This window comes from Mirounga angustirostris, unplaced genomic scaffold, assembly GCF_029215605.1.
Source record: "Mirounga angustirostris isolate CCGP_5_RB_7025 unplaced genomic scaffold, mMirAng1.0.hap1 SCAF_12, whole genome shotgun sequence".
NCBI lineage: Eukaryota > Metazoa > Chordata > Mammalia > Carnivora > Phocidae > Mirounga > Mirounga angustirostris.
In genome coordinates, this window is record NW_026991720.1 from 65,199,627 (window position 1) to 65,226,071 (window position 26,445).

General features: G+C 38.9%; 1 protein-coding gene across 2 annotated transcripts in view; it reads right to left on the reverse strand.

The window, feature by feature from the left end:
- Positions 1 to 26,445, reverse strand: part of GLCCI1 (glucocorticoid induced 1) — a 112,203-nt gene that overhangs the window by 6,439 nt on the left and 79,319 nt on the right. For both annotated transcript variants that reach the window (XM_054505277.2, XM_064575220.1), the window contains exons 5-6: positions 24,531 to 24,683; positions 11,411 to 11,621 (exon numbers count right to left, since the gene is read on the reverse strand). In XM_054505277.2, coding sequence (XP_054361252.1) covers positions 11,411 to 11,621; positions 24,531 to 24,683 — 364 coding nt within the window. The remainder of the gene's footprint in view (positions 1 to 11,410; positions 11,622 to 24,530; positions 24,684 to 26,445) is intronic.

A 26,445-nucleotide genomic window follows, 5' to 3' on the forward strand; every position in this document is an offset into this window, starting at 1 on the left:
TGGTGGTCTGGAAAGACAAAGCTTGAAAAAAAAATTGAAAGCATCAACCATTTTGTTCAATCTGGAGTTTTTTCCTCAGGTGAGTATGCAGTCTGGTAGAGGACGAAGAGGAACAGGGAGTGGAGACGCCCCATCTGAGATTTCAGCTCTGTCACTAGTTGTGTAACTTTGAACACAACTGCCTTTCTGAGCTTCTAGATAACTAAAGGAATTACCACTCCTAAATTCTGTGACATTTTAAATGGTTCTAACATACAAGGTATTTTTTTGCTTTACAAAATGGCATGATATAAAAACAACCCTCATAGGGGTGCCTGGGTGGCATAGTCGGTTAAGCGTCCGACTCTTGGTTTCAGCCTAGGTTGTGATCTCAGGGTTGTGAGATCGAGCCGCGCATTGGGCTGTGCTCAGCGCAGAGTCTGCTTAAAACTCTCTCTGCCCCTCCCCCCATACTCTCTCTTTCTCTCTCTCTAAAGTAAATAAATAAATCTTTAAAAAATAAATAAAAACAACCCACATGAACAACCTATTCTATCCATTCCAGACTTGGAGTCTAACTGATTCATTTGAAACTCTGTGTTGAATTTAATAAACATTTCAGTAACAGAACATAAATGTGAGGTAAGCATGCCTGCTCAGGAGATTCAAGATGAAAAATCTCACAGTAATCTTAATTCAATCCCTCTTATTCACACGCATGGTAAATTTTCACATTCTGTTATCTCTCAGTAGGAAGTAACTAGACCTGTAGTTCACATTAAGTGTTACTTTATGTTCTTACATCATAGCCAATGTCAATTAATAAAATGAAATGTAACAAATATGATTCTGCCTGTATTTATAACAGTCTTATCTATCTTTATAAAGAATCACCCAACTCTGAAAATCAGGAGTATGGAAATATTTTATTGGCTATTATAACAGATCATACTTACATATGTGTACCATATTTACCATTAAAATACAAGTAGCTTGTCAAATATTTTTAAACTCATGATAATGAATTAAAGCTTGGAAAAAATTAGAGACATTTTAAACAATGAAATTCCATATAGAAACAGTATTTTTTAAACTACATGTACTTTTATAGTTTAAGAGTTTTCTGAATTTCTTCTTATATACAGCCTTCATTATTTCTGGTATAAGTACGGTCCACAATTTCAGTATTAAAAAAATCGTATTATTCAGTTGTTATTCTGTGGGTAGGTATGTAAAATCTTTGCCATGGTTCTATTCTAGCCCGAAGTCTTTAGATGTGCTCTATCTCCTACTATCAGATCACTTTATCAAATTAAGTGAAATTAGTACTAAAACAAGCTATGTAATTATAGAGCAGCAGTTCTTAAGTCTGGTTTCACATTAGACTCATCAGGAGATGTTTCCAAAAATACCAATAAATACCACTGTCCAGACCTCATCCCTAAGATATTCTGATTTAATTAGTCTGGGGCTCCTCCCCAGCATGTGCTTCCCCTCCCTTTTTTTTAAAGCCCCTAGATGCTTTTAAAGCAGAGCCAAATTTGAGAGCCAATCATGAAAATGTCAAAACACTGGTTTGGAGTCAGGCTACCTTGCATGACTTCTACCAGGCCTGACACCATGACCTAGGAAAAGTCTGATCCCTTTTTTGATCTGTAAAATGGGACTAACCACTGATATGATAGCTATGAAAAATGGGTATAAAAGAATCAGGATAGCGCCTGAAACAGTGAGCTCTCAATAAATACGACTGTAACAGTAGAAAGAACACGTCATTCCTAGTTTGCAAACTTAAAATGGTGAACCATTCAGAAATTAAGCAGCTATTCTACTTTCTCTCGGCAGAAGAGAAGAAGGAGAAAGTTATTCTTAAAAGATCCACACATTCTACTTCTATTCAGGTGCATAAAGGTAAGATTTGGTGTCTGGTGGGGAGGCAGGGTAATATCTGAATACCAGATTCCCCAGGTTAGATTGCCTAGCATAAACTCTACTGCTCATAAGGTCATCCTTCAGCATATAGAAATCTATTATCCTGAAATTCAAATTAATGTCTAAAGCACAGATTCTATAGATTCCTCTATGAAGACCTAACCAGGAGAATGTCCTTCTTATTCTATCTTCACAGCAGAGTAAGAGCCTGGGTGAGTGAGGATAGAGTTCCACCAAAACTATACTCAATGACAGATGAGGAACATAATGAAAAGTTAGCCAATAGAGTTAGATTAGAAATATGATTGACCAAATAGGACCTAAACAATTACCACTCTAGTATTAAAATTACTTCTTTTGAAATTATCAGCTGTAGTGTGGTTCAATGGCCTAATGTAATCAGGGGAACACAAAACTGTATAGCCTTTCTTGGCAACAAATTTTGGAAGCAGCCATCATTACCAATTGTATTGAAAGTGTGTTCAGTTAACTCCAAGACCAAATTGGGAACAAGTAAGGAGAAAATCTGTCTTTTAGAAATAGTCTCTAAGGTGTCTCTCAAGTTTCAAAGTCAACCTGTTATGAGAAGGTTACAGAATTTTAGTAAAACAAGACATCAGTTGTCGCTAATAGCTCCCTTCGACCAGCATGCAATAAAGGGTAAGGAGGAAAACTACCATCAGAACCTTCACTACTTAAGTTTTTGAACTCTCTTTCAAATAAGATTGTGTTGGGAATACTGGGCTTGACTTACATTCCAAATGTTTGGTTCCATTAATTAAATATTTGTCATATGGGGGGAGATGTTTTAATCACTTACTGTTCCCTTAGTATTCACTGAATTGATAACAATTTGTAAATTAAGCATACAAATCATAGCTGCTCCTTTATTTTTGTGTACTCACAATAAGTACAATCCTTCTTCCACAAACATAATCCTGATATGCAGAACAGGGCTTATTATTACCTCCAAATGTGAGCTGGAGTCGTTAATATGCTAACTACTCACTCTGAATTTGACTATCTTGACATGGCAGTTAAAAATGAAAGCAAATTACTGTATTGAACATAGTCCTCAAACCAATTTATGGACTAAAATCCTGCCTCTTGTAAATATAAATCACAATGGCTGTACTGAAAATAAATTTCAGATTATACAGAATATTTTATAGGTTGAAAAGTAAGGTTCTCAGGAAAATCATTCTGATATAATCTTAGTTTTCATACTCTTGAGCTTTTTAAATGGAAATATTTCCAGGGACATCAGTTTTCAAAAAACTAAAATACACTGTTCATATTAAATTGCTCCTAAAGTATCCTAACGGGGAAAAATAAACACTTCTAATAAATGTTTCACTCTGATTTTAAATGCTCACTTAAATATTTACTGAGCACTTAATTATGTGCAGAATAGAAGGCAAAGCAAAATGCTTTAAATGTTGTCTTACTGTATTAGGTAAAACTCAGTATTTACGTTTTCCCCCCCAATTCTTGCTAAAGAAAAATGGTATTATAATGTCTTTGGGCAGAAACCAACATAGAATCTTAAACTTACCACTGTTTTCTCCTTAAAGCCTGTTCCTTCTCTGATACTCAGTGCCTAATTAATGGTAGTAATCACCTTCTGCATCTCTCATACTAGAACTCTGTTAGAACCTGGCCTTTACCCTTCTTCACCTCATCCGTCCATCAGCCACCAGATGCTGCTGAGTCCTCTTCAGTCCCTGTCCTCCCACTCCTCTGTAGCCCCCAGTCTTGCTCTGTCCTGCACCTGTGGTTTCCCAGCTCAGGGCACAAAACAATCTGCTGACATGCAGGAATATTAGAACATTTATACATACTCACTTTCTTTCTTTAAGAATAAGAAAGTATGCTTTGCTAGTATATGTTTAGTTTGTGGACTGAATTAAATATATACATAACTTAGAAATATATGAACAGATTAAACACTGCTGAAAGGGCGTGTGATAAACCAAGTTTGGAGACCACAGGACTAGGCTATTTAAAGAGCACCTTACCTTGTCCTTCTACTGTCTCTCCACTTCTGTAGTTCCACCTGCGTGTGGCCCTTAAAGATAAAGCTGGTCATGTCCTTTAGCTGATAAAGCTCTGTGCTTGGTCCTTCATTTCTCTTCACAAGGCCTACAAGGCCTCTTATGAAACAGTGGCCTTTCTACCGCTCTCCCCTCACTGCTTTCTGCTCCCCACCATTCACCCCAGAGTTCCAGCCACACAGTTTCTGACTGTTCTCCACACACCAGGACCTTTCACAGTGGAAGGCCTGCATGAGGCTATTCCTCCTGCAAGGGCAGCAAGTAGTCGTATGAGGTTCCTACAGAAGATCACTGTTGGACTCCAAAGAATTTAGGAAAGTGACTTCATTTTCTACGCCTCAGATTCCCCTTTCTTAAAATAACAACACTGTCCCTACTCATAGGATTATGGTAATATTATAGATGACAAAAGTAAAATCACCTGAGCACATTTAATCACTGTAACAATCCTATGAGGCAGGTACCATCATTATCCCTAACTTATAGAGGAAAACACTGAGATAGAGAGGTTGAGTAATTTGCCCAAGGACACGTGATTCAGTAATTGGCTGAGCAGGGATTCAACCCAGCTGTACCCGAGTTGGAGCTCATTACCGTTAGGCTCTCTGTCTCACTAAGTTTTGATCTATCTCAACTCTAGTGCCCTCACTGGAGATATGAGGAGGGGACTAGATAGATGATCGATTACATTCCTTCCAGTCTCACGTTCCATGCTTCTAACTAAAATCTCATAGCTCAAGTAACAGCCTCATTGGGCTTGCCTTCTATTAGTCTCACAAGGAGACACAGTGTAAGGAACGGCCTCTACGTGTTGATACTTCTTCTTAGAGGAACACAAAAGATAACAGGGAGAAAATTAAATAGATCCCCTTTTCCTCTAACTGATACCCTATTTTCTCCCCAGTCATGAACAGAGTGGAAGATGAGATGGATTTTAGCAAAGTTACTTCCTTTCACATCATTTCAATAGGGGAATTTGAACTTCATGGCTTCTTTTCCACCAAAGGCCCATCACTAAATTAGTATACTCTTAGTTGTTTAGTTCTATTTACGGTCTTGTTTTTTTGGTGATGGGGGGGAGGAGGACATTATCACACCCTTCCTGAACATTCAAAAGCCTAAGACATACAATTTAATAACCTAAAGAAAAAGATACTGATATTCAACACAGCTATAAAAATATACCCTGAAAAATGGACATACCATAAAGAAAGGTCCTAAAGGAATACTCAAAAGACTCTCCACTAGGCACTACTCTGTGCCAGGCATTACCCTATTCGCTGAGGAGAAAGCAAGGAGCAAAATGAAGTTACCTGCTCCTACTGGAGCTTATATTCTGGTAAATAGATAATAGGAGATTAAGTGAAATATATATATGCAGGCATGTTAATAAATTTTGGTTTGTTTCTATTCTAGACTCTGGGTTGTAACTACTAGAACTGAGATGCATACTTACTAATTAGTTTTGAATTATAAATAATTACTCATCATCCATAGACCGCTAGCACAGCATCTGCCCTCAGGGCAACAGTGAACATTTTCTAAAGAGGGAAATAAGCATTTATTGGATGCTTCTTATGTGCTGTCAGACAATGGGAATATATATGATTTTACATATTATCTTGAAAGAGAGAATCAGGGAGATGATGTTAGGGACAGGATTCTAGATAGGTCATCATTAACCTATGGAATAATTCCAGTGTTGTATCTCTATACTCTTTGGGATTTTACCACCAAGAGGTTCTTCTAAGATAAGGCATCCTAGAACATCTCCTCCTATACATGCGGAGATTCTTTTGATAGAGAAAACAGACTCAGGCTCAAAAGCAGTGATTTTAAGATATAGTGGCTAAAAGCAGTATATCCAACATATTTATTTTCACAGAATAAACACAAAAAGTACCACAAAATCTCGGCTGATTGTAGGCTCTCTAGAAGATAGAGGGCTAAAGTCTGTTAAGGGCAAAGGTCAAAGAAGAGCCCTAGAGATACATGAGCCCTAGCGATAAATGCAAATAGAATTAAAATGTATGTAGAAAGGAATAAGATGATGTCAAAAAGAGTCTCTTTCAAAAGTCTGACTAGGGGCGGCCCTGGACCCAGAAAAGACAAGATAATACTTTATTTTTTTCTCCCCTACAACCAACGGATACTCAGTCCTAACACCCGAAGTTTAAGAATATTAATGAGTTCATCACAGTATGAGGTAAATAGGCCTTGGGAAACTCCATCCACATAACATACGTTGTTCTTGTGGGAAAATTCAGTTAAGTTCCAAGTACCCAACTTATGGACTCTTGGAATATGACGGTTAGTAGCTGGCCTGGGTAGAATGGTTTAGTTGACTTCATGATTAGAATAATCAGTGTTTCCACAATATCTTGCAAAATTGCAGAAGGTAGAACAACTGCCTAAGCAAACTGTGCCAAAGATCAACTCTAAGTGGCGGGTTCATGTCTTGAGCTTGTGGCTCGCCCAGCTCCACTCTGGCCACCATCAGGAGTGCTGGCAGAGCTGCTAAAAGAATATTCTGATGCTGCCATCTGTATTATATAAATGACTGTTTTCCTCCTTGCATTTTGGGTATGATAATGTAAAAAAAATTTAGGCTAACTCTTAGGGTATATTCTGAGGATGTCAAGATGAGAGCTCTTATTCTGGATCCTGAATTCTCCACATGGACCATAATGTAGGAACTGTGGTGGGTACTAGGTTAGTTAGCCTGACAACTTTATACATGTGACCAGGCTGCCTAGAGTCTTTAGGTCACTGGGAAAACCTAGCAAAAAAAGAAAAAAGAACAAAGGAATCCCAAGTCTGAAAACAGTCTCTTAATGGCTGGACCTTTCTCAATAGTCAGAGTGTTTTTGTCTTGGCACTGCAACTGAAATAGCCAAAGGAAAAAACCAATATACTAATCAACTGAAATTATTTTATAGGTCCCAAACTGTACATGGTTCATGGAAAAGAATATATGTTAGGAATAGGAAGAAGTATTGTTATCAAAATCAGAAAAAGGATAAGTATGTCACAGATGAGTATTAGAAAACTAATGAGCTCACCAGCACATCGCTCATGAGAGCATGTGTTCACAATGGCTACCCCTTCCCCTCTCGGGCATGCCTATCCAGGGGCCTAACAATGTCTGAGCTAGCTATTCTACCACAGAAAAAGTTTCTCTACAGGAACTGCAGAATATGTAGGTACTCCAAATATATTCGAGTTGATTACAAAATTATAGTATCAATGCTGTTTTCATAGTTAATAATACAAACCTATTCAAAATCTATAGCTTCCATTTTTTTCTTTACTGTAAAATGCAAATTATAAGACAGAATGAGTATCTTTAAAAAACACAAAATTCAGACTGTACATAGAGAAGTAATGAGTCAGAGACTATTTCTATAGTTTAAATGATATAACATATGTAGGTTTCGAAACTATAAAACTAACAACTCCCTCTTTAGTACCTTTGGTATTCTAAACCTACTTGTATAATAGTGTATTATTTGTTTACATTACTATTATTCCATATTAGACCATAAATTCCTTAAAAACAGATTTCACATCTTATTCATCTTGATTTTTCCACTCTCTAGTGGAGTACCTGACATACAGTCCACGTTCAACAAATGTTTCTTAAACTGGAAAGTTAAATACATAAACCTCCATTCCTGATCCTAAAATCCATACGTATGTGTACGTATAGACATACATGCATATATGAGAGGCAGATGTTATTTTAATTTTTTCTTCATAAAGAGGGGACTTGATTTATTTAAGAACTAGAAAGTTCACACTGTAATATACATATAGACATACATGCATATATGAGAGATAGATGTTATTTTAATTTTTTCTTCATAAAGAGGAGACTTGATTTATTTAAGAACTAGAAAATTCACACTGTAATATAAGGTCACCTATTTTTCCAGGGAACAGTAACATCAACTTAATCTTAATCACAAAGTAATGCTCAAAGCTAAATATGGTCAATATGTTAAGAAACTAGTGTCTTTTTTTTTTTTTTTTTTAAGACTTTATTTGCGAGAGAGACAATGAGAGACAGAGAGCATGAGAGGGAGGAGGGTCAGAGGGAGAAGCAGACTCCCTGCCGAGCAGGGAGCCTGATGCGGGACTCGATCCCAGGACTCCAGGATCATGACCTGAGCCGAAGGCAGTCGCTTAACCAACTGAGCCACCCAGGCGCCCCAAGAAACTAGTGTCTTAATTCCCAAGCTGAAATAGTCTTGTAGAAAACAGAAAAATGTCTAAAATGATTCTGAGATCTCCATAATTTTTACAGAGATTTTTAAAAAGTCACAATTAGCCACACCCAACACAATTTATTGTTTACTATGGACGAATGGTTGTGCTAAGTACTTTGCTACAATATCTCGTTAACCCCAATAATGATATGAGGTAGGTATTATCACCCCACTTTACTAAGAAATATTTTTTTAATTAGGAAAAAAACTGTTGGGTCTTAGAGATGAGCTGGACCAATGTTCTCATTTTACATCAAAAAAAAAAAAAAACAAGAGGAACATAAGGGAAAAAAAATTTGTGTGATGTGGGCAGATATCTGGTATGGAAGAATAAAAAGACATAGAGGAAAATATACAAAAAAAGGAAAAGTCTTAGAAAAAGGTCTAACTTATCTAAGAAATGGTCAGAATTCAGATTCTTACACTATCTTGAAGAGACACCTACATTCCTATGTTCATTGCAGCATTATCCATAATAGCCCAAACATGGAAATAACCTAAGTGGCCCTTGATGGATGAATGAAGAAAATAAACACACGTGCACACAAACACGAACACACACACACACACACAGGAATGTTATTCAGCCATAAAAAAGGAAATCCTACCATTTGTAACAACATGAATAGACCTTGAGGGCATTATGGTAAGTGAAATAAGTCAGAGAAAAATACTGTATGATCTCACTTATACGTGGAATCTTAAAAAACATCGAACTTATAGAAATAGAGAGTAGGATAGTGGTTGCCAGGGGCCAAGGATAGGGGAAGATGACAAAGAGTACAAACTTTCAGTTGTAAGATGAATAAGTTCTGGGGATCTAAGGTACAGCATGGTGACTCTAGTTAATACTGTATTGCATACTTCAAAGCTGCTATGAGAGTAAGACTTTAATGTTCTCACCATAGCAACAACAACAAAATGGTAATTACGTGAGGTGAAGGATATGGTAACTAAACTTATTGTGGTAAACATTTTGCAAATCTATACATGTATCAAATCATTACACTGTACCCCTTAAGCTTACATATGTTCTATGTAAAAACATATACTGGCTTAAACTTGGATCTAAGTGAGTACCTTTTCTGAAATGCAGAAACCATGTATTTACCCGCCTCACTGCATACTGGCACACAGAGGCCCCGAAGGCAATCTCACGAACAGTTAACCAGAGTGGAACTCACTCATCACCTTCCTAATACACTTCCTTTTTGGTTCAGTGTCTCTCAGTTATCCACAATATTAAACTTAGAAAGAAGAAAACAAAACTCAAGAAATTAACTGCCTAGGGCGCCTGGGTGGCTCAGTTGGTTAAGCAACTGCCTTCAGCTCAGGTCATGATCCCAGGGTCCTGGGATCGAGTCCCGCATCGGGCTCCCTGCTCTGCGGGGAGCCTGCTTCTCCCTCTCCCACTCCCCCTGCTTGTGTTCCCTCTCTCGCTGTGTCTCTGTCAAATAAATAAAATAAAAATCTTAAAAAAAAAAAAAAAGAAATTAACTGCCTAGCCTTATTATTACTGCTATTTTTTACTTTTCCCAACTACACGTACTAATAAATAGCAAGAGTGGTCAACCTGAACTGCACTTATCCTTTCTACTGATATAACAAACACAGAATACAGGTTTTGGAATCAAGACAGACCTGTCTTGCCATTTACCACCTGGGTAGCCTAAAACAAATAACTATTCTTTAAATATTTCCAATGACCTTCAAAATCCTATGAGAAGCAAGGTGTCTTCTTGTTTGTTTAACTGTGAAACATCCATAGTATATGTTATGAGGAAGTGACTAAAGGTGTTTGCGCCAGTAGGATGATGCCTCAGTGAAATCAAGGTTCCCTCGTCTGACATTCTATGATCTATCAGGACTTCCCACCTGAAGCAAAGAGATGCCTGTGGTACTGCCTTCAAGACATCCATAATGGAGACAGGAAGTGCACAAGGCTTGTCAATCAGGAAAAGGTGAAAAGCAAGCGGAGAACGGCTGAGATCCACCACAGAAAGGAAAGCAGAAGACAAAGTCCAAAGTAACTTCTATTTAACATCTCAGCAGAGTTAGGCATAATGATGAGTGAAAGAAGCCAGACACAAGAATACACATGCACCATTCCATTTCTGTTAAATACAATAACATGGAAAAATTAAATTATGGTGGTGGAAATCAGAACAGTGGTTACTTCCAGATGGAGAGGGAAGGGGGCCCGAGGGAGCCTTCTGGGATGCTAAAAATGTTCTGTATCTTCAGCTAGGTAGTAGTTCCGTGAGTGCATACATATGTAAAAATTCAATGGGCCGAGCACTTAAAATCTGGCCATTTAAATGTAATAATACCTCCAAATAAAACAAATGAAGGGGAATGACAGTCAAATGAGGACAAGGACCACAAAAATCCTACAAGATTCTGTCACCTTTACCTTTTTAAGTTTTAAAAGTCTGGTCGCCTACGGTGGATTTCTCTATGGTGAGAAGCAGTAAATGTGTGATACGTTCAGTGTTTCTTTGGAAGTGGCTAGGGAGGTAGAAGCTGGGCTATCTTTGCTGCCTTCTGTGTCTGGGTCTGAGGGGGCCAGCAACTGAAAGGAGAGAGTAAGTGGTGGCCAGGTGCCTGACACAGGGACAGGAGAGTCAGGGGAGACAGCTGAGGCCCGACAAGTAACAAAAATCCCAGAGGTGCCGCACTCTCGTTGGAGTTAGTTAACAATTCTTTTACATACCCCACCAACACTTGATATCTGGTAGGTACTTATCAAACTACCTACTTGGTTAAAAATATCCCCACCCTTCCAACAGAGTATCTAGAAATTACTTCCTCCTAAGTCGATCTGGGATGACAACATCGACCGTTAGGCATGCGCAGTATAACCTCTACCACAAGCATCATCAGCTCGGACAATACCCCGTGTGTTATGGGGTGTAACGCTGTGGGCACTCCATGGGATAGCTTTCATCAGCGGTCAGAACCATGCGCTGCGCTCCTGACACATTTATGGAAGATGTTTGTGAGAGTCACAAAGAAGGGGGCACGGGAAGCCAATGAACGAACCTACATTAACCAGTCCTTTACGACCCCACCCTTCCACCACAGGAAAAAAGGGATGCAATGGTCTGAGACGGAGAAAGTAGAGCGAGCACGGCCCTACGACGAACCGTCTATCCAAGCGGCTGACTCCCGTCTCACCTTTATCACGCTCATAGAGCAAGTCTTCTGCTGAGCAAGGGCTACCGTCCTGGGACCCGGGGGGGCAGAAGGGGGAGACGCAAGGTGAGTGGCTGCTGCAGCTACTGCTGCGCTCCGGCACCGAGGGCGTCTGGGTGTCGATGCTGCGCGTGCTGCTGCTCCGGCAGTGGGCGGGCAGCGGGGCCCTCCGGCCGTCCGGGATCTCCACGGGCTGGAAGAGAAAGAGGCGTCACGCGTGGGAGCGCCAGGGCGCAGAGCAAAGGGCCCACAGCGGAGGCGGCACGCCGCGCGGCCGGCCTTCCACCCTCCACGACCGCCTCGCCGCGGCCGGGCTTCAGACGGCAAAGACACCAGTCTCCGACTGCGTACGCTGCCTCGACTGAGCGCGAAGCTTCCTTCGAGCCACTGGGGAAGGATAAGCTGTCCTACAAATTCCGTAGCTCTCTGGAGGTACCCGAGGCTAGCCCTTCCCGTAACGCCCCTCCAGGGTAGGGGAGTCCCCAGCGCCTACCACCGTGTCTGGCCCAGGCAGACACCCATCCAACCACCAGGTGCCGCGCGAAGTGCTCGAACTGCAAGAAGTCGCTCGGACTTGCTAGTAGGAAAAGCAGAATCGCATACTCGCAGGTAGAGATTTTTCTGTCTGTTCATTCTTTATATTTTTTAGAGATCAGAACAGAACCATGTTTTCCACTTCCTTTACAGATTACCCAAAATTTCTAATAAAGGCATTTATTCTATTACTATTCCATAAAGGATGTTAATGTAACCCAAAACAATTCTACTGTTTTGGTATCCATCTATGTAGGACAACTCATAATTTGGCTTGGTTCTAATGCACTGTTCTGCGCGGCAAAAATAAGAAATAGAAATGAAACTATAATCACAGAAACATATATTTTAGACCCGAAGAGACCGTAGAGCTCTTTTCAGCCTCCTTACAAATAAAGAACCTACAGCTTAGTGCAGCTGATGTCATGCTGATTACATGGCCTCAGGGCTTCTGTCACAGCGGACCCTCCCTACTCTGCTTCGGCTGTAAAGATAAATCTTACTCCATTTTCCCAATCTGCCTACTAACAAAGTTCAATGAGTAAAATTCTATATATTAATCACTTAAAATATTTTGTTCTTATATAGGCAAGATTGCAAGGCTAAGAAAAAGTACCAATATATTCCTATACTCTTAGTTTATTTACAACTAATTTTCACTATTTACTGTTTTTACTCTGAGCTTTGTCATTTCAGAATTTTCAGAAACACTGTCAGAGAGAAAAATGGAGTAAGATAAAACTAGGCAAGACTCAAGATGGATAATTTTTTCTATAACAAATAATCAAGTTAAGTGAAGGCTGAAACCATTAACTACTGAAATACAAACTGCATTTATCTACACAATGCTATTAAACCAAACCTATAGCATCGTCACAACCTGACAATGACTACTCTACTATAAAAAGAATATTCAATTATGTAAATATTAGTTCATTTTGTAAACAAATAAAAAAGTAAAACTTTCCAATTAAGGAAAGATATATTCCCAAAGGAATATTACTTTACTTGGTCAAATGCTAAGAAAATGTTACTTTATTTAAATTTTTTTCTTTCATTTAAATAAAGTTAGATTTTAATTACAACTCTGTACTAAACCTTAGAATGAACAAAGAATAAATCATTGGTGCAGGTGTTTTTGGACAAAATTGCTTAGCAGTATAAGATGTGTGAAGTTCCAGGGTAACCCATGAGCAAAGGGCATTTTCAAAAATGTATTTGAGGACTTCATGACAGAAGTGTTTCTTAAAATTTAGATATATAAGTCAAGGAAAATGTTACTTTTTATAAAAGCGTCAGTACTGTTAATCAGTAAAAGAATGATGTATAGATTTGTAGTTAAAATACTTAAGAATCTGAGTTCTCTTTCATTTGTGTCCTTTTTGATACACAGTCTTTCTGTATTCCTTTTTCTTAATCTAGAACAGTAATATATATATATCCATTTCCTTAACCAACTTGTTTTGTTGGAAGGTTACAAGAATTGTAAGAACGAAACAGATTTTTAAAAACAACTATTCATACAAAATAACAATAGGAAATATAAAGGCTTAGAACACTGATACACTTAACAGGACAATTTTCTTTTTTTAGCTCCTGGCAGATTCACTAATGGTGACATTTTGTTTATTAAAACTTTGGGGCACACTTAATTGTCAATCTAAAAAATTCTAAAAATCAGTATTTTAGTTGTAAGTGTGAAGGTTACCCTAGAGTAATTCTGAAATGGCTACTATGAAATTAGAATACAACTTATTTAAAAGCAGAACATATATATATACAAAATTTCATTTATTAAGTATAATGTACATTAAGTAAAATGTACATTAGTTTCAGGTGTACAACATAGTGAATTGACAACTCTATACATTATGAAATGCTCACAAGTGTAGCTACCATCTGTCACCATATAATGCTATTATAATACCACTGAGTATATTCCCTATGCTGTACCTTTCATCTCTGTGACTTACTCGTTTGTTTTTTTTTTTTTTAAAGATTTTTATTTTTCAGAGAGAGCCAGCGCACAAGCAGGGGGAGCGGCAGGCAGAGAGAGAAACAGACTCCCCACTGAGCAGGGAGCCCGACATGGGGCTCGATCCCAGAATCCTGGGATCATGACCTGAGCCGAAGGTAGATGCTTAACTGAGCCACCCAGGCGTCCCTAACTTACTGGTTCTATAACTAGAAGCATAGACCTCCTAATCCCCTTCACCCATTTCGTGCATCCCCCTCCCCCCTCCCCTCTGGCAACCACCAGTTTGTATTTATGGATCTGTTTCTGTTTGCTTGTTTTGTTTTTTAGATTCCACATATAGGGGAAATCATATGGTATTTGTCTTTCTCTGACTTATTTCACATAGCATAATATTCTCTAGGTCCACTCATTTTGTCACAAATGGGCAAGATCTTATTCCTTTTTATGGCTGAGTAACATTCCATCGTGTGTCTATTATATAATTATATATGCTTTTCGTATGTTTTATTTTATGTATTAAGTTTATACATATTTAAACACACACACACACCACATCTTCTTTATCCATTCATCTATCAATGGACACTTAGGTTGCTTCTATATCTAGGTTATTGTAAATAATGTTACAATAAGCAAAGGCGTGCATGTATCTTCTTGAATTAGTGTTTTTGTTTTCCTGAGGCTGTATTAGTAAGTTTTCTATCCTAGTACAGTTTTGTTTTGAAGTTCTTAAGGAATCAGCAAATATGTGACAGATTCTTTCATCCTCAAAAAATTAGATTTTTCACTAAAGTGAATTTTTTTGGAAAATTTCATTTCCTTACATTTAATGCTTTTAAACATTACTTAATGAATTAAGGAAACATTTTAATGATCAACAGCTAAGAGACAGCATAATTTCCAAAGAGCTCCTTTATAGTATGATAAGTACAAAATAGAATGTTAACATGAAACATGTAGGAAGAGTAAATGGCACAAATTTTTGGTAAGATAATTTTAGCAATATTCATCAAAATTTAAAACATACAAATGTTTTGATCCACCAATTTCACAAGAGTATATGTTTTCTAAAGCACTGCTTCTGATGAGAAAAACTGAAAACAATCTAAATGCCCATCGACAGAGGACTTCTAAGTTATGGTGCATTCATATAATGATTCACTAGATATTAGAATACACACAATTATCAGGAACGATATACAAGATATTTCCCATAATGCTCATATCTGCTAAGCAATACTGAGAGTTGAAAGAAAGTCTTACTTATTTTAATTGTATAAATATAAAATTGAACTGTTTGGATTTTGAAATTAAATCAGTTTTAAAACCTGCACATTACTTAAAGGAAAGACACACATTTGACATAAATTAAATCATTATTTTGGTTCCCCCCCAAAAAATCACAGGGGTAATTAAGTCAAAGGCTACTTGATGTTTTCTTTTGTTGAGTATACATTTAAGATGTGGTCAAATATAGGTTCACATGCAGTAGTGTCCAGATTTCTTTTCTAGGATATAGGTAATTTATAAAGCATTTTTGGCAAATTCAAAATGGTTCAATGACCTAATCATAAGGGAATGTTAAACTAAAAAACTCTTAGAAAAAAAAAATTATCATTGTGACCTGAGATTAGGCAATGGTTTCTTAAATATGACATCAAGGGCGCCTGGGTGGCTCAGTTGGTTAAGCGACTGCCTTCGGCTCAGGTCATGATCCTGGAGTCCCTGGATCGAGTCCCGCATCGGGCTCCCTGCTCAGCAGGGAGTCGGCTTCTCCCTCTGACCCTCCCCCCTCTCATGTGCTCTCTCTCATTCTCTCTCAAATAAATAAATAAAATCTTTAAAAAAAAATATGACATCAAATATACAAATAACAAAACAAAAACAACTGGAGTTCCTGGGTGGCTCAGCCAGTTAACCGTCTGTATTCAGCTCATATCATGATCCCAGGGTCCTGGGATGGAGCTCCCTGCTCAGTGGGGAGTCTGCTTCTCCCTCTCCCTCTGCCCCTCCCCCTGCTTGTGCATGCTTGTGCTCTCTCTAATAAAATCTTTAAAAAAAAAAAAAAAAACAATAAATCAAACTTTATAAAAACTGAAAAAGTGTTTGTTTCAAAGGACATCATCAAGAAAGAATGAAAGACAACCCACAGAATGGGGGATATTTTCAAATCATACATCTAATAAAAACTTATCTAGAAAATAAACTTCATAAAGAATTTCTACAATTCAATAATAAAAGGACAAATAATCCAGTTTTAAAATGGGGCAAATGATCTGAATGGACAAATTTCCAAAGAAGATATACAAATGGGGAGTAGGAGACCTGGATTTTGTCTGGTCCCAGGAATTCAGCTAGATAGGGATCACACCATTCTGAACACCTACAAACTCAACAGGAGATCGAAGAAAAGAATAGCAACAACTCTCTGAACAGAAAAGTGACCACTTTCTGGAAGGTAGGACATGCGGAGAAGTGAATCCGAGGCAATATTCAGGAGGACAGATGGCGGGGGAGGGGGCCTCCATCGGCCGCTTCTGGCAAGTGACAGAGCCTCGGAGCACAAAATCGGAACTTTTAGAAGTCGGCTCTGCTGAGGGATGTCACTCCACTGGCTAAGCAGGGGGTGGAACCCTTGTGGGACAGTGTGGTCTCAGGACCCTTCGGGTCACAGAAAGACCGGGGGTGCCTGAGTGAGGCAGAGCTCCCAGGTATCGGAGCAGGGAAGCCAGCTGCAGAGACGGGAGCCAAGGCGCGGGCTCTAAGCTCGGGGTTGCCAAAAACTGTGATCCGCGGCACAGTCCGGCCACTGCTCCTCCAGCAGGGACCCAGCAAGTGACAGATCCAGGGAGACTCCCCTTTCTCCCCCAGGAGGAGCGGCGCGGGAGCGCACCGCAGGACTCTGCTGGGATTGGAGACTCCACACGGGGTCGTGTGCCAGAGATAGAAACGCTCGGTCACAGTCTGGGTGAGCACGGAGTGCGGCTGCAGACAGGGAGACGGGAGTGATTAAATGCTTTTCTCTGGGGGCTCACCGAGGAGTGGGCCCCGAGTTCTCGGCTGCTCCAGGGTGGAGATTGGGAGGCCGCCATTTTCAATCTCGGCCTCCAAAGCTGTATGGAGAGCTTGCAGGGAACAAAAGCCCCGGAGAGCAAACCCGAGCAGATTACTTAGCCGGGAGGGGGCAAGGGCGGGGCAATTCCACTCCGGCAAAGACATTTGGGAACCATGGCAACAGGCTCCTCCCCCAGAAGATCAGCAAGAACAGCCAGCCAAGACCAAGTTTACCGATCAATGAGAACAGCAGAACTCCAGCACTAGGGGAATACTGCACACAGAATCCATGGCTTTTTTACCATGATTCTTTAGTCTTTCAAAGTTAAATTTTTTTTAACTTTTTTTTTTTGAATTTTTCTTTTTCCCTTTTTCAACCAACATCTTATCAATCCCTTTTTTAAAAAACATTTTTATTTTTCATTTTTAGAGTCATGTTCTATCCCTTCATAGTAGTTACCGTATTTTTGGCATATATATATATATATAAGTTGTTCTCTCTTTAAAATTTTGAGATACAGTTTCTTCTTTTTTTTTTTTTTAAAGATTTTATTTACTTATTTGACAGAGAGAGACACAGTGAGAGAGGGAACACAAGCAGGGGGAGCAGGAGAGGGAGAAGCAGGCTTCCTGCAGAGCAAGGAGCCTGAGGCGGTGCTCAATCCCAGGACCCTGGGATCATGACCCGAGCTGAAGGCAGACGCTCAATGACTGAGCCACCCAGGCGAACGAGATACAGTTTCTTCTAACAGATCAAAATATACTCTAAATCTCTAGTGTAAGGCTTTGTTCTAGTCTCCTGCCTGATCAAATTCTCTCCCCTTTTTTTTTTAAATCCTCTTCTTTCTTTTTTCAAACAACCTATCAATTCCTTTCATAAAATTTTTTATAATTTTCATCTTTACAGTCATATTCCATCCCTTCGTCATATCAACCCTTGTTTTTGTACATATGTAAGTTTTTTTTTCTTTAAAATTTTGGGAGGCACTTTCTTCTAACAGACCAAAATACACCCAAAATCTAGTGTGTGGCACTGATTTATGTGCCAGCCTGATCATATTTGATCATATTCTGTTTTTGTTTTGTTTTGTTCTGTTTTTGTTTGCTTTTATTTTTTTCTTTTTTCTTTCTTTCCCTTTCTTTTCCCCTGGCTTCAGGTCTTTTCTGATTTGTTTAGAGTATATTTTCAGGGGACGTTCTTACCCTGTTAGCATTTTGTTCTCTCATTCACCTATTCTCCTCTGGACAAAATGATAAGACGGAAAAAATCACCTCAACAAGAAGAAGAAGAGGTAGTACCAACTGCCAGGGACCTACTCAATACAGACTTTAGTACGACGTCGGATCTAGAGTTCAGAATCATGACTTTAAAGATACAAGCTCGGCTTGAAAAAAGCATGGAAGTTATTAGAGAAACCCTTTCTGGAGAAGTAAAAGAACTAAAATCTAACCAAGTCGAAATCAAAAAGGCTATTAATGAGGTGCAATCAAAAATGGGGGCGCTAACTGCTAGGATAAATGAGGCAGAAGAGAGAATCAGTGATATAGAAGACCAAATGATGGAAAATAAAGAAGTTGAGAAAAAGAGAGATAAACAACTACTGGATCACGAGGGCAGAATTCGAGAGATAAGCGATACCATAAGACGAAACAACATTAGAATAATTGGGATCCCAGAAGAAGAAGAAAGAGAGAGAGGGGCAGAAGGTATATTGGAGCAAATTATAGCAGAGAACTTCCCTAATTTGGGGAAGGAAACAGGCATCAAAATCCAGGAGGCACAGAGAACCCCTTCAAAATCAATAAAAATAGGCCAACACCCCAACATCTAACAGTAAAACTTACGAGTCTCAGAGACAAAGAGAAAATCCTGAAAGAAGCTCGGGAGAAGAGATATGTAACCTACAATGGTAGAAACATTAGATTGGCAACAGACCTATCCACAGAGACCTGGCAGGCCAGAAAGGACTGGCAGGATATACGCAGAGCACTAAATGAGAAAAATATGCAGCCAAGAATACTATATCCAGCTAGGCTGTCACTGAAAATAGAAGGAGAGACAAAAAGCTTCAGGACAAACAAAAACTAAAGGAATTTGCAAACACGAAACCAGCCCTAGAAGAAATATTGAAAGGGGACTTCTAAGCAAAGAGAGAGCCTAAAAGCAACATAGACCAGAAAGGAACACAGACAATATACAGTAACAGTCACCTTACAGGCAATGCAATGGCACTAAATTCCTATCTTTCAATAGTTACCCTGAATGTAAATGGGCTACATGCCCCAATCAAAAGACACAGGCTATCAGATTGGATTAAAAAACAAGACCCATCGATATGCTGTCTGCAAGAGACTCATTTTAGACCCAAAGACACCCCCAGATTGAAGGTGAGGGGGTGGAAAACCATTTACCATGCTAATGGACACCAAAAGAAAGCTGGGGTGGCAATCCTTGTATCAGACAAATTATATTTTAAACCAAAGACTGTAATAAGAGATGAGGAAGGACACTATATCCTACTTAAAGGGTCCATCCAACAAGAAGATCTAACAATTGTAAATATCTATGCCCCTAACATGGGAGCAGCCAATTATATAAGGCAATTAATAACAAAAGCAAAGAAACACATTGACAACAATACAATAATATTGGGGGACTTTAACACCATCCTCACTGAAATGGACAGATCATCTAAGCAAAAGATCAACAAGGAAATAAAGATTTTAAATGACACACTGGACCAAATGGACTTCATAGACATATTCAGAACATTCCATCCCAAAGCAATGGAATACATTCTTCTCTAGTGCCCATGGAACATTCTCCAGAATAGATCAGATCCTAGGTCACAAATCAGGTCTCCACCTGTACCAAAAGATTGGGATCATTCCCTGCCTATTTTCAGACCACAATGCTTTGAAACTAGAACTCAATCACAAGAGGAAAGTTGGAAAGAACTCAAATACATGGAGGCTAAAGAGCATCCTACTAAAGAATGAATGGGTCAACCAGGAAATTAAAGAAGAATTAAAAAAATTCATGGAAACCAATGAAAATGAAAACACAACTGTTCAAAATCTTTGGGATGCAGTAAAGGCAGTCCTAAGAGGAAAGTATATAGCAATACAAGCCTTTCTCAAGAAACAAGAAAGGTCTCAAATACACAACCTAACCCTATACCTAAAGGAGCTAGAGAAAAAACAGCAAATAAAGCCTAAATCCAGCAGGAGAAGAGAAATAATAAAGATCAGAGCAGAAATCAATGAAATAGAAACCAAAAGAACAGTAGAACAGATCAACGAAACTAAGAGCTGGTTCTTTGAATTAACAAGATTGAAAAACCCCTGGCCAGACTTACCAAAAAGAAAAGAGAAATGACCCAAATCAACAAAATCATGAATGAAAGAGGAGAGATCACAACCAACACCAAAGAAATAAAATTATAAGAAGATAGTATGAGCAACTCTATGCCAGCAAATTAGATAACCTGGAAGAAATGGATGCATTCCTAGAGATGTATCAACTACCAAAACTGAACCAGGAAGAAATAGAAAACCTGACCAGACCTATAACCACTAAGGAAACTGAAGCAGTCATCAAAAATCTCCCAACAAACAAAAGCCCAGGGCCAGATGGCTTCCCAGGGAAATTCTACCAAACATTTCAAGAAGAATTAATACCTATTCTTCTGAAACTGTTTCAAAAAATAGAAACGGAAGGAAAACTTCCAAACTCATTTTATGACTCCACCATTACCTTGATCCCAAAACCAGACAAAGACCCCGTCAAAAAGGAGAATTACAGACCAATATCCTTGATGAACATGGATGCAAAAATTCTCACCAAAATACTAGCCAATAGGATCCACCAGTACATTAAAAGGATTATTCACCACGACCAAGTGGGATTTATCCCTGGGCTGCAAGGTTGGTTCAACATCCACAAATCAATCAACATGATACAATACATTAACAAAAGAAAGAACAAGAATCATATGATCCTCTTAATAGATGCAGAAAAAGCATCTGACAAAGTACAGTATCCTTTCTTGATCAAAACTCTTCAGAGTATAGGGATAGAGGGTACATATCTCAATATCATAAAAGCCATCTATGAAAAACCCACAGCAAATATCATTCTCAATGGGAAAAACTGAGAGCTTTCCCCCCAAGGTCAAGAACGTGGCAGGGATGTCCACTATCACCACTGCTATTCAACATAGTATCAGAAGTCCTAGCCACAACAATCAGAAAACAAAAAGAAATAAAAGGCATCCAAATCGGCAAAGAAGAAGTCAAACTCTCACTCTTTGCAGACGATATGATACTTTATGTGGAAAACCCAAAGGACTCTCCCCCAAAACTGCTAGAACTCATACAGGAATTCAGTAAAGTGGCAGGATATAAAATCAATGCAGAGAAATCAGTGGCATTCTTATACACCAACAACAAGACAGAAGAAAGAGAAATTAAGGAGTCGATCCCATTTACAATTGCACCCAAAACCATAAGATTCCTAGGAATAAATCTAACCAAAGAGGCAAAGGATCTGTACTCAGAAAACTATAAAATACTCATGAAAGAAATTGAGGAAGACACAAAGAAATGGAAAAACGTTCCATGCTCATGGATTGGAAGAACAAATACTGTGAAGATGTCAATGCTACCTAGAGCAATCTACACATTCAATGCAATCCCCATCAAAATACCATCCACTTTTTTCAAAGAAATAGAACAAATAATCCTAAAATTTGTATGGAACTAGAAAAGACCCCACATAGCCAGGGGAATGTTGAAAAAGAAAAGTAAAGCTGGCGGCATCACAATTCCAGACTCAGGCTCTATTACAAAGCTGTCATCATCAAGACAGTATGGTACTGGCACAAAAACAGACACATAGATCAAGGGAACAGAATAGAGAGCCCAGAAATGGACCCTCAACTCTATGGTCAACTAATCTTTGACAAAGCAGGAAAGAATGTCCAATGGAAAAAAGACAGTCTCTTCAACAAATGGTGTTGGGAAAACTGGACAGTCACATGCAGAACAATGTAACTGGACCATTTCCTTACAGCACACACAAAAATAGACTCCAAATGGTTGAAAGACCTCAATGTGAGACAGGAGTCCATCAAAATCCTAAAGGAGAATACAGGCACCAATCTCTTCGACCTCAGCCGCAGCAACTTCTTCCTAGAAACATCGCCAAAGGCAAGAGAAGCAAGGGCAAAAATGAACTATTGGGACTTCAAGATAAAAAGCTTTTGCACAGCAAAAGAAACAGTTAACAAAACCAAAAGACAACTGACAGAATGGGAGAAGATATTTGCAAATGACAGATCAGATAAAGGGCTAGTATCCAAAATCTATAAAGAACTTATCAAACTCAACACCCAAAGAACAAAGAATCCAATCAAGAAATGGGCAGAAGACATGAACAGACATTTTTCCAAAGAAGACATCCAAATGGCCAACAGACACATGAAAAAGTGCTCAACATTGCTCGGCATCAGGGAAATCCAAATCAAAACCTCAATGAGATACCACCTCACACCAGTCAGAATGGCTAAAATTAACAAGTCAGGAAAAGACAGATGTTGGTGGGGATGCAGAGAAAGGGGAACCCCCCTACACTGTTGGTGGGAATGCAAGCTGGTGCAACCACTCTGGAAAACAGGATGGAGGTTCCTCAAAAAGTGGAAAATAGAGCTACCATACGATCCAGTAATTGCACTACTGGGTATTTACCCCAAAGATACAAATGTAGGGATCCGAAGGGGTACATGCACCCCGATGTTTATAGCAGCAATGTCCACAATAGCCAAACTGTGGAAAGAGCCAAGATGTCCATCAACAGATGAATGGATAAAGAAGGTGTGGTATATATATACAATGGAATATTATGCAGCCATCAAAAGGAATGAGATCTTGCCATTTGCAACGACGTGGCTGGAACTGGAGGGTGTTATGCTGAGCGAAATAAGTCAATCAGAGAAAGACATGTATCATATGACCTCACTGATATGAGGAATTCTTTTTTTTTTTTTTTTAAGATTTTATTTATTTGAGACAGAGAGAATGAGAGAGAGAGAGCACATGAGAGGGGGGAGGGTCAGAGGGAGAAGTAGGCTCCTTGTTGAGCAGGGAGCCTGATGCAGGACTCGATCCAGGGACTCCAGGATCATAACCTGAGCTGAAGGCAGTCGCTGAACCAACTGAGCCACCCAGGCGCCCGATATGAGGAATTCTTAATCTCAGGAAACAAACTGAGGGTTGCTGGAGTGGGGGGTGGTGTGGGAGGGATGGGGTGGCTGGGTGATAGACATTGGGGAGGGTATGTGCTATGGTGAGTGCTGTGAATTGTGCAAGACTGTTGAATCACAGATCTGTACCTCTGAAACAAATAATGCAATATATGTGGAAAAAAAAAAAGAAGATAGCAGGAGGGGAAGAATGAGGGGGGGGAATCGGAGGGGGAGATGAACCACTCTGAAAAACAAACTGAGGGTTCTAGACGGGAGGGGGGTGCGGGATGGGTTAGCCTGGTGATGGGTATTAAAGAGGGCATGTATTGAATGGAGCACTGGGTGTTATGCACAAACAAGCAATCATGGAACACTACATCAAAAACTACTGATGTAATGTATGGTGATTAACAGAACAATAAAAAATTAAAAAAAAAAAGAAGATATACAAATGGCCAATAGCACACAGAAGATGCTTAACATCATTAGCCTTCAGGAAATGCATAGCTACACCATGAGAAGATACCCACACCCAATAGGATGTCTATAATAAAAAAGAATTACAAGTATGGGTGACGATGGGAGAAACTGGAACCTTCATACAAGTAAATGGTGTAGTACAGACACTCTGGAAAACAGTCTGGCAGTTTCTCAAAAGGTTAAACAAAGAGCTACCAAACCAGCCATTCCACAACTAGGTATATACCCAAGAGAAAGGAAAACATGTGCGCATGAAATCTTGTATATGAACTTCATAGCAGCATTATTCATAATAGCCAAAAAGTAGAAACAAGACCATGTTCATCAATTGATGACTAGCTAAATAAAATTCACACACTGAGTATTTGACAATAAAAAGGAACGAAGTACTGATAAGTGTTACAACATGGGTAAACCTTAAAAACATTATGCTAAATGAAAAAAGTCAGTTACAAAAGGCCAGGTATTGCATGATTCCATTTATAGGAAATGTCTAGAACGGGCAAAGCTGTAGACAGAGAAAGTAGATTAGTAGTTGTCTACAGCTGGGGGCACTGGAAGGAAATGAGGGATGATTGCTAAAGGATCAAAGTTTCTTTCTGGGGTGATGAAAATGCTGTAAAATCGATTGTGGTGATGGTTGCACAACTGTGAATATACAAAAAAAAAAACACTGAGTTGTACAATTCACATGGCTAAATTGATGGTATGTGAATTATAGCTAATAAAGCTGTTACCAAAAAAAGGACTTTTAAGACAGTTCTAAATATTAAAGAAAAAAAAAGGATTCAAACATTGCACGTAACCTTACCTTGGACACTTCCTCCTTCCCATTATTTTCTTTAATGAATACCTTTTCTAATTCAGGACTTATTCCTTCTACATTGCAGGGCACACGTGAAACGGATGATTTTGGCACTGATATATTTGACAGCGGCATAGGGACTGATCTTGATCCAGTAGCCTACAAAACATAAGATAAGGTGGTGTCAAATTATTTGTGGCCAAAAAAACCAAGAAATCAAGAACTAAAGAGCACGGTAAATCTGAAAATGGAAACTCAAATGAGTGGAGTTATTTCAACATTTCAAATACAATTTATAAATTCAGAATCACATCCAGAAATTTAGGTTCTAAAGTAAGGAAGCTAAAAACTCTAGAGTCAAAATAATCCTTTAAGGTGAAGTGTAAAGGTATAATGGCATAACATATACACTGTTTCATTAGGACAGCAGACAGACTCTTCTGCACCGTTTCTTTTTCCGTTTGCTGTTTTTACTGAAAAAGCATAGTTGAAATCCTGTCAGTTAAGTGGATCATGTGGCTTTACTGGACAGCTCTATGTGTGTGTTTAAAAGATTTGTTTCCTTCACTGTTACAATTACCTTCTAGTATTTTTAATTTCCATTTTGAAAACCTTACGGATTATTAAATAATGTGGCAACAATACATCATGTTCAGTTCAGTGACACTCACTTAACAACTTTAAGGTTGTTTTCAAAAGTCTTTTGGAGAAGTTCTCAAGAGTTAACCACCTCTCACGGTTGTCACAGACAGTACCAAAAAGTATAAGATAAGCCTTTTAAAAATTTTTTTTAAGATTTTATTTTATTTTTTTTTTAAAGATTTTATTTATTTGACAGAGAGACACAGCGAGAGAGGGAACACAAGCAGGGGGAGTAGGAGAGGGAGAAGCAGGCTTCCCGCCGAGTAGAGAGCCCGATGCGGGGCTCGATCCCAGGACCCTGGGACCATGACCTGAGCCGAAGGCAGACGCTTAACGACTGAGCCACTCAAGCGCCCCTAAGATTTTATTTATTTGACAGAGAGAGAGAGAGCGCACAAGCAGGTGGTGTAGCAGGCAGAGGGAGAAGCAAGCTCCCTGAGCAGGGAGCCCGATGCGGGGCTCAATCCCAGGACCCCAGGATCATGACCCGAGCCGAAGCAGCACTTAACTGACCGAGCCACCCAGGGGCCCAAGATCAGTCTTTAAAAAAAAAAAAAAAATCCAGTATAGTTAACATACAGTATTATATTAGTTTCAGGCGTATAATAGAGTGATTCAACAATTCTATACATAACTCAGTGCTCATCATGGTAAGCGTACTCTTCATCCCCACACCTACTTCAAGTACTCTCCCCACCACCTCCCCTCCGGTAACCGTCTGTTTGTTCTTTAGAGTTTAGAGTAAGATAAGCCTTTTGATGCTCAAGAAACTTCTACCACAGAAAGGAAATAAGGAAAACAAAGATGAACAAGGTAAAAATAAAAATAATCATGTTCTCTATCTTAGTCGGAATGATTAAAGTTGATCCGTAGGATTCATAATGAGGTGGACTGCTAATCACTGATTAACACATGAATAATATTTCCTGTACTCAGTGCTGTGCTTCTGCCATCTGTGAACCGCTGCCTGCTAATGTCCTTTGTTATTGATGCACGAGATTTTTTCATATTGAAGTTGTACCTCTTTGTCATACATGTGCTGCTTACTTTAGTATCAGATACCTTTCAGTACTTTTATCATTTTTCATTTTTAAATATTTAACCTATCATGATTTATTTTTGTGTATGGTGTGAAGTAGTATGTTTTTTGCCACCCAGTAATCAAACTGCCAACATTTATGATTCTATATTTGATTTCCTTATGGATTTCTATATTTGATTTGATTCTGATTTCATTTCCTTAACAGATATTCCCTATACAGAGCTTCACTTTAATTGC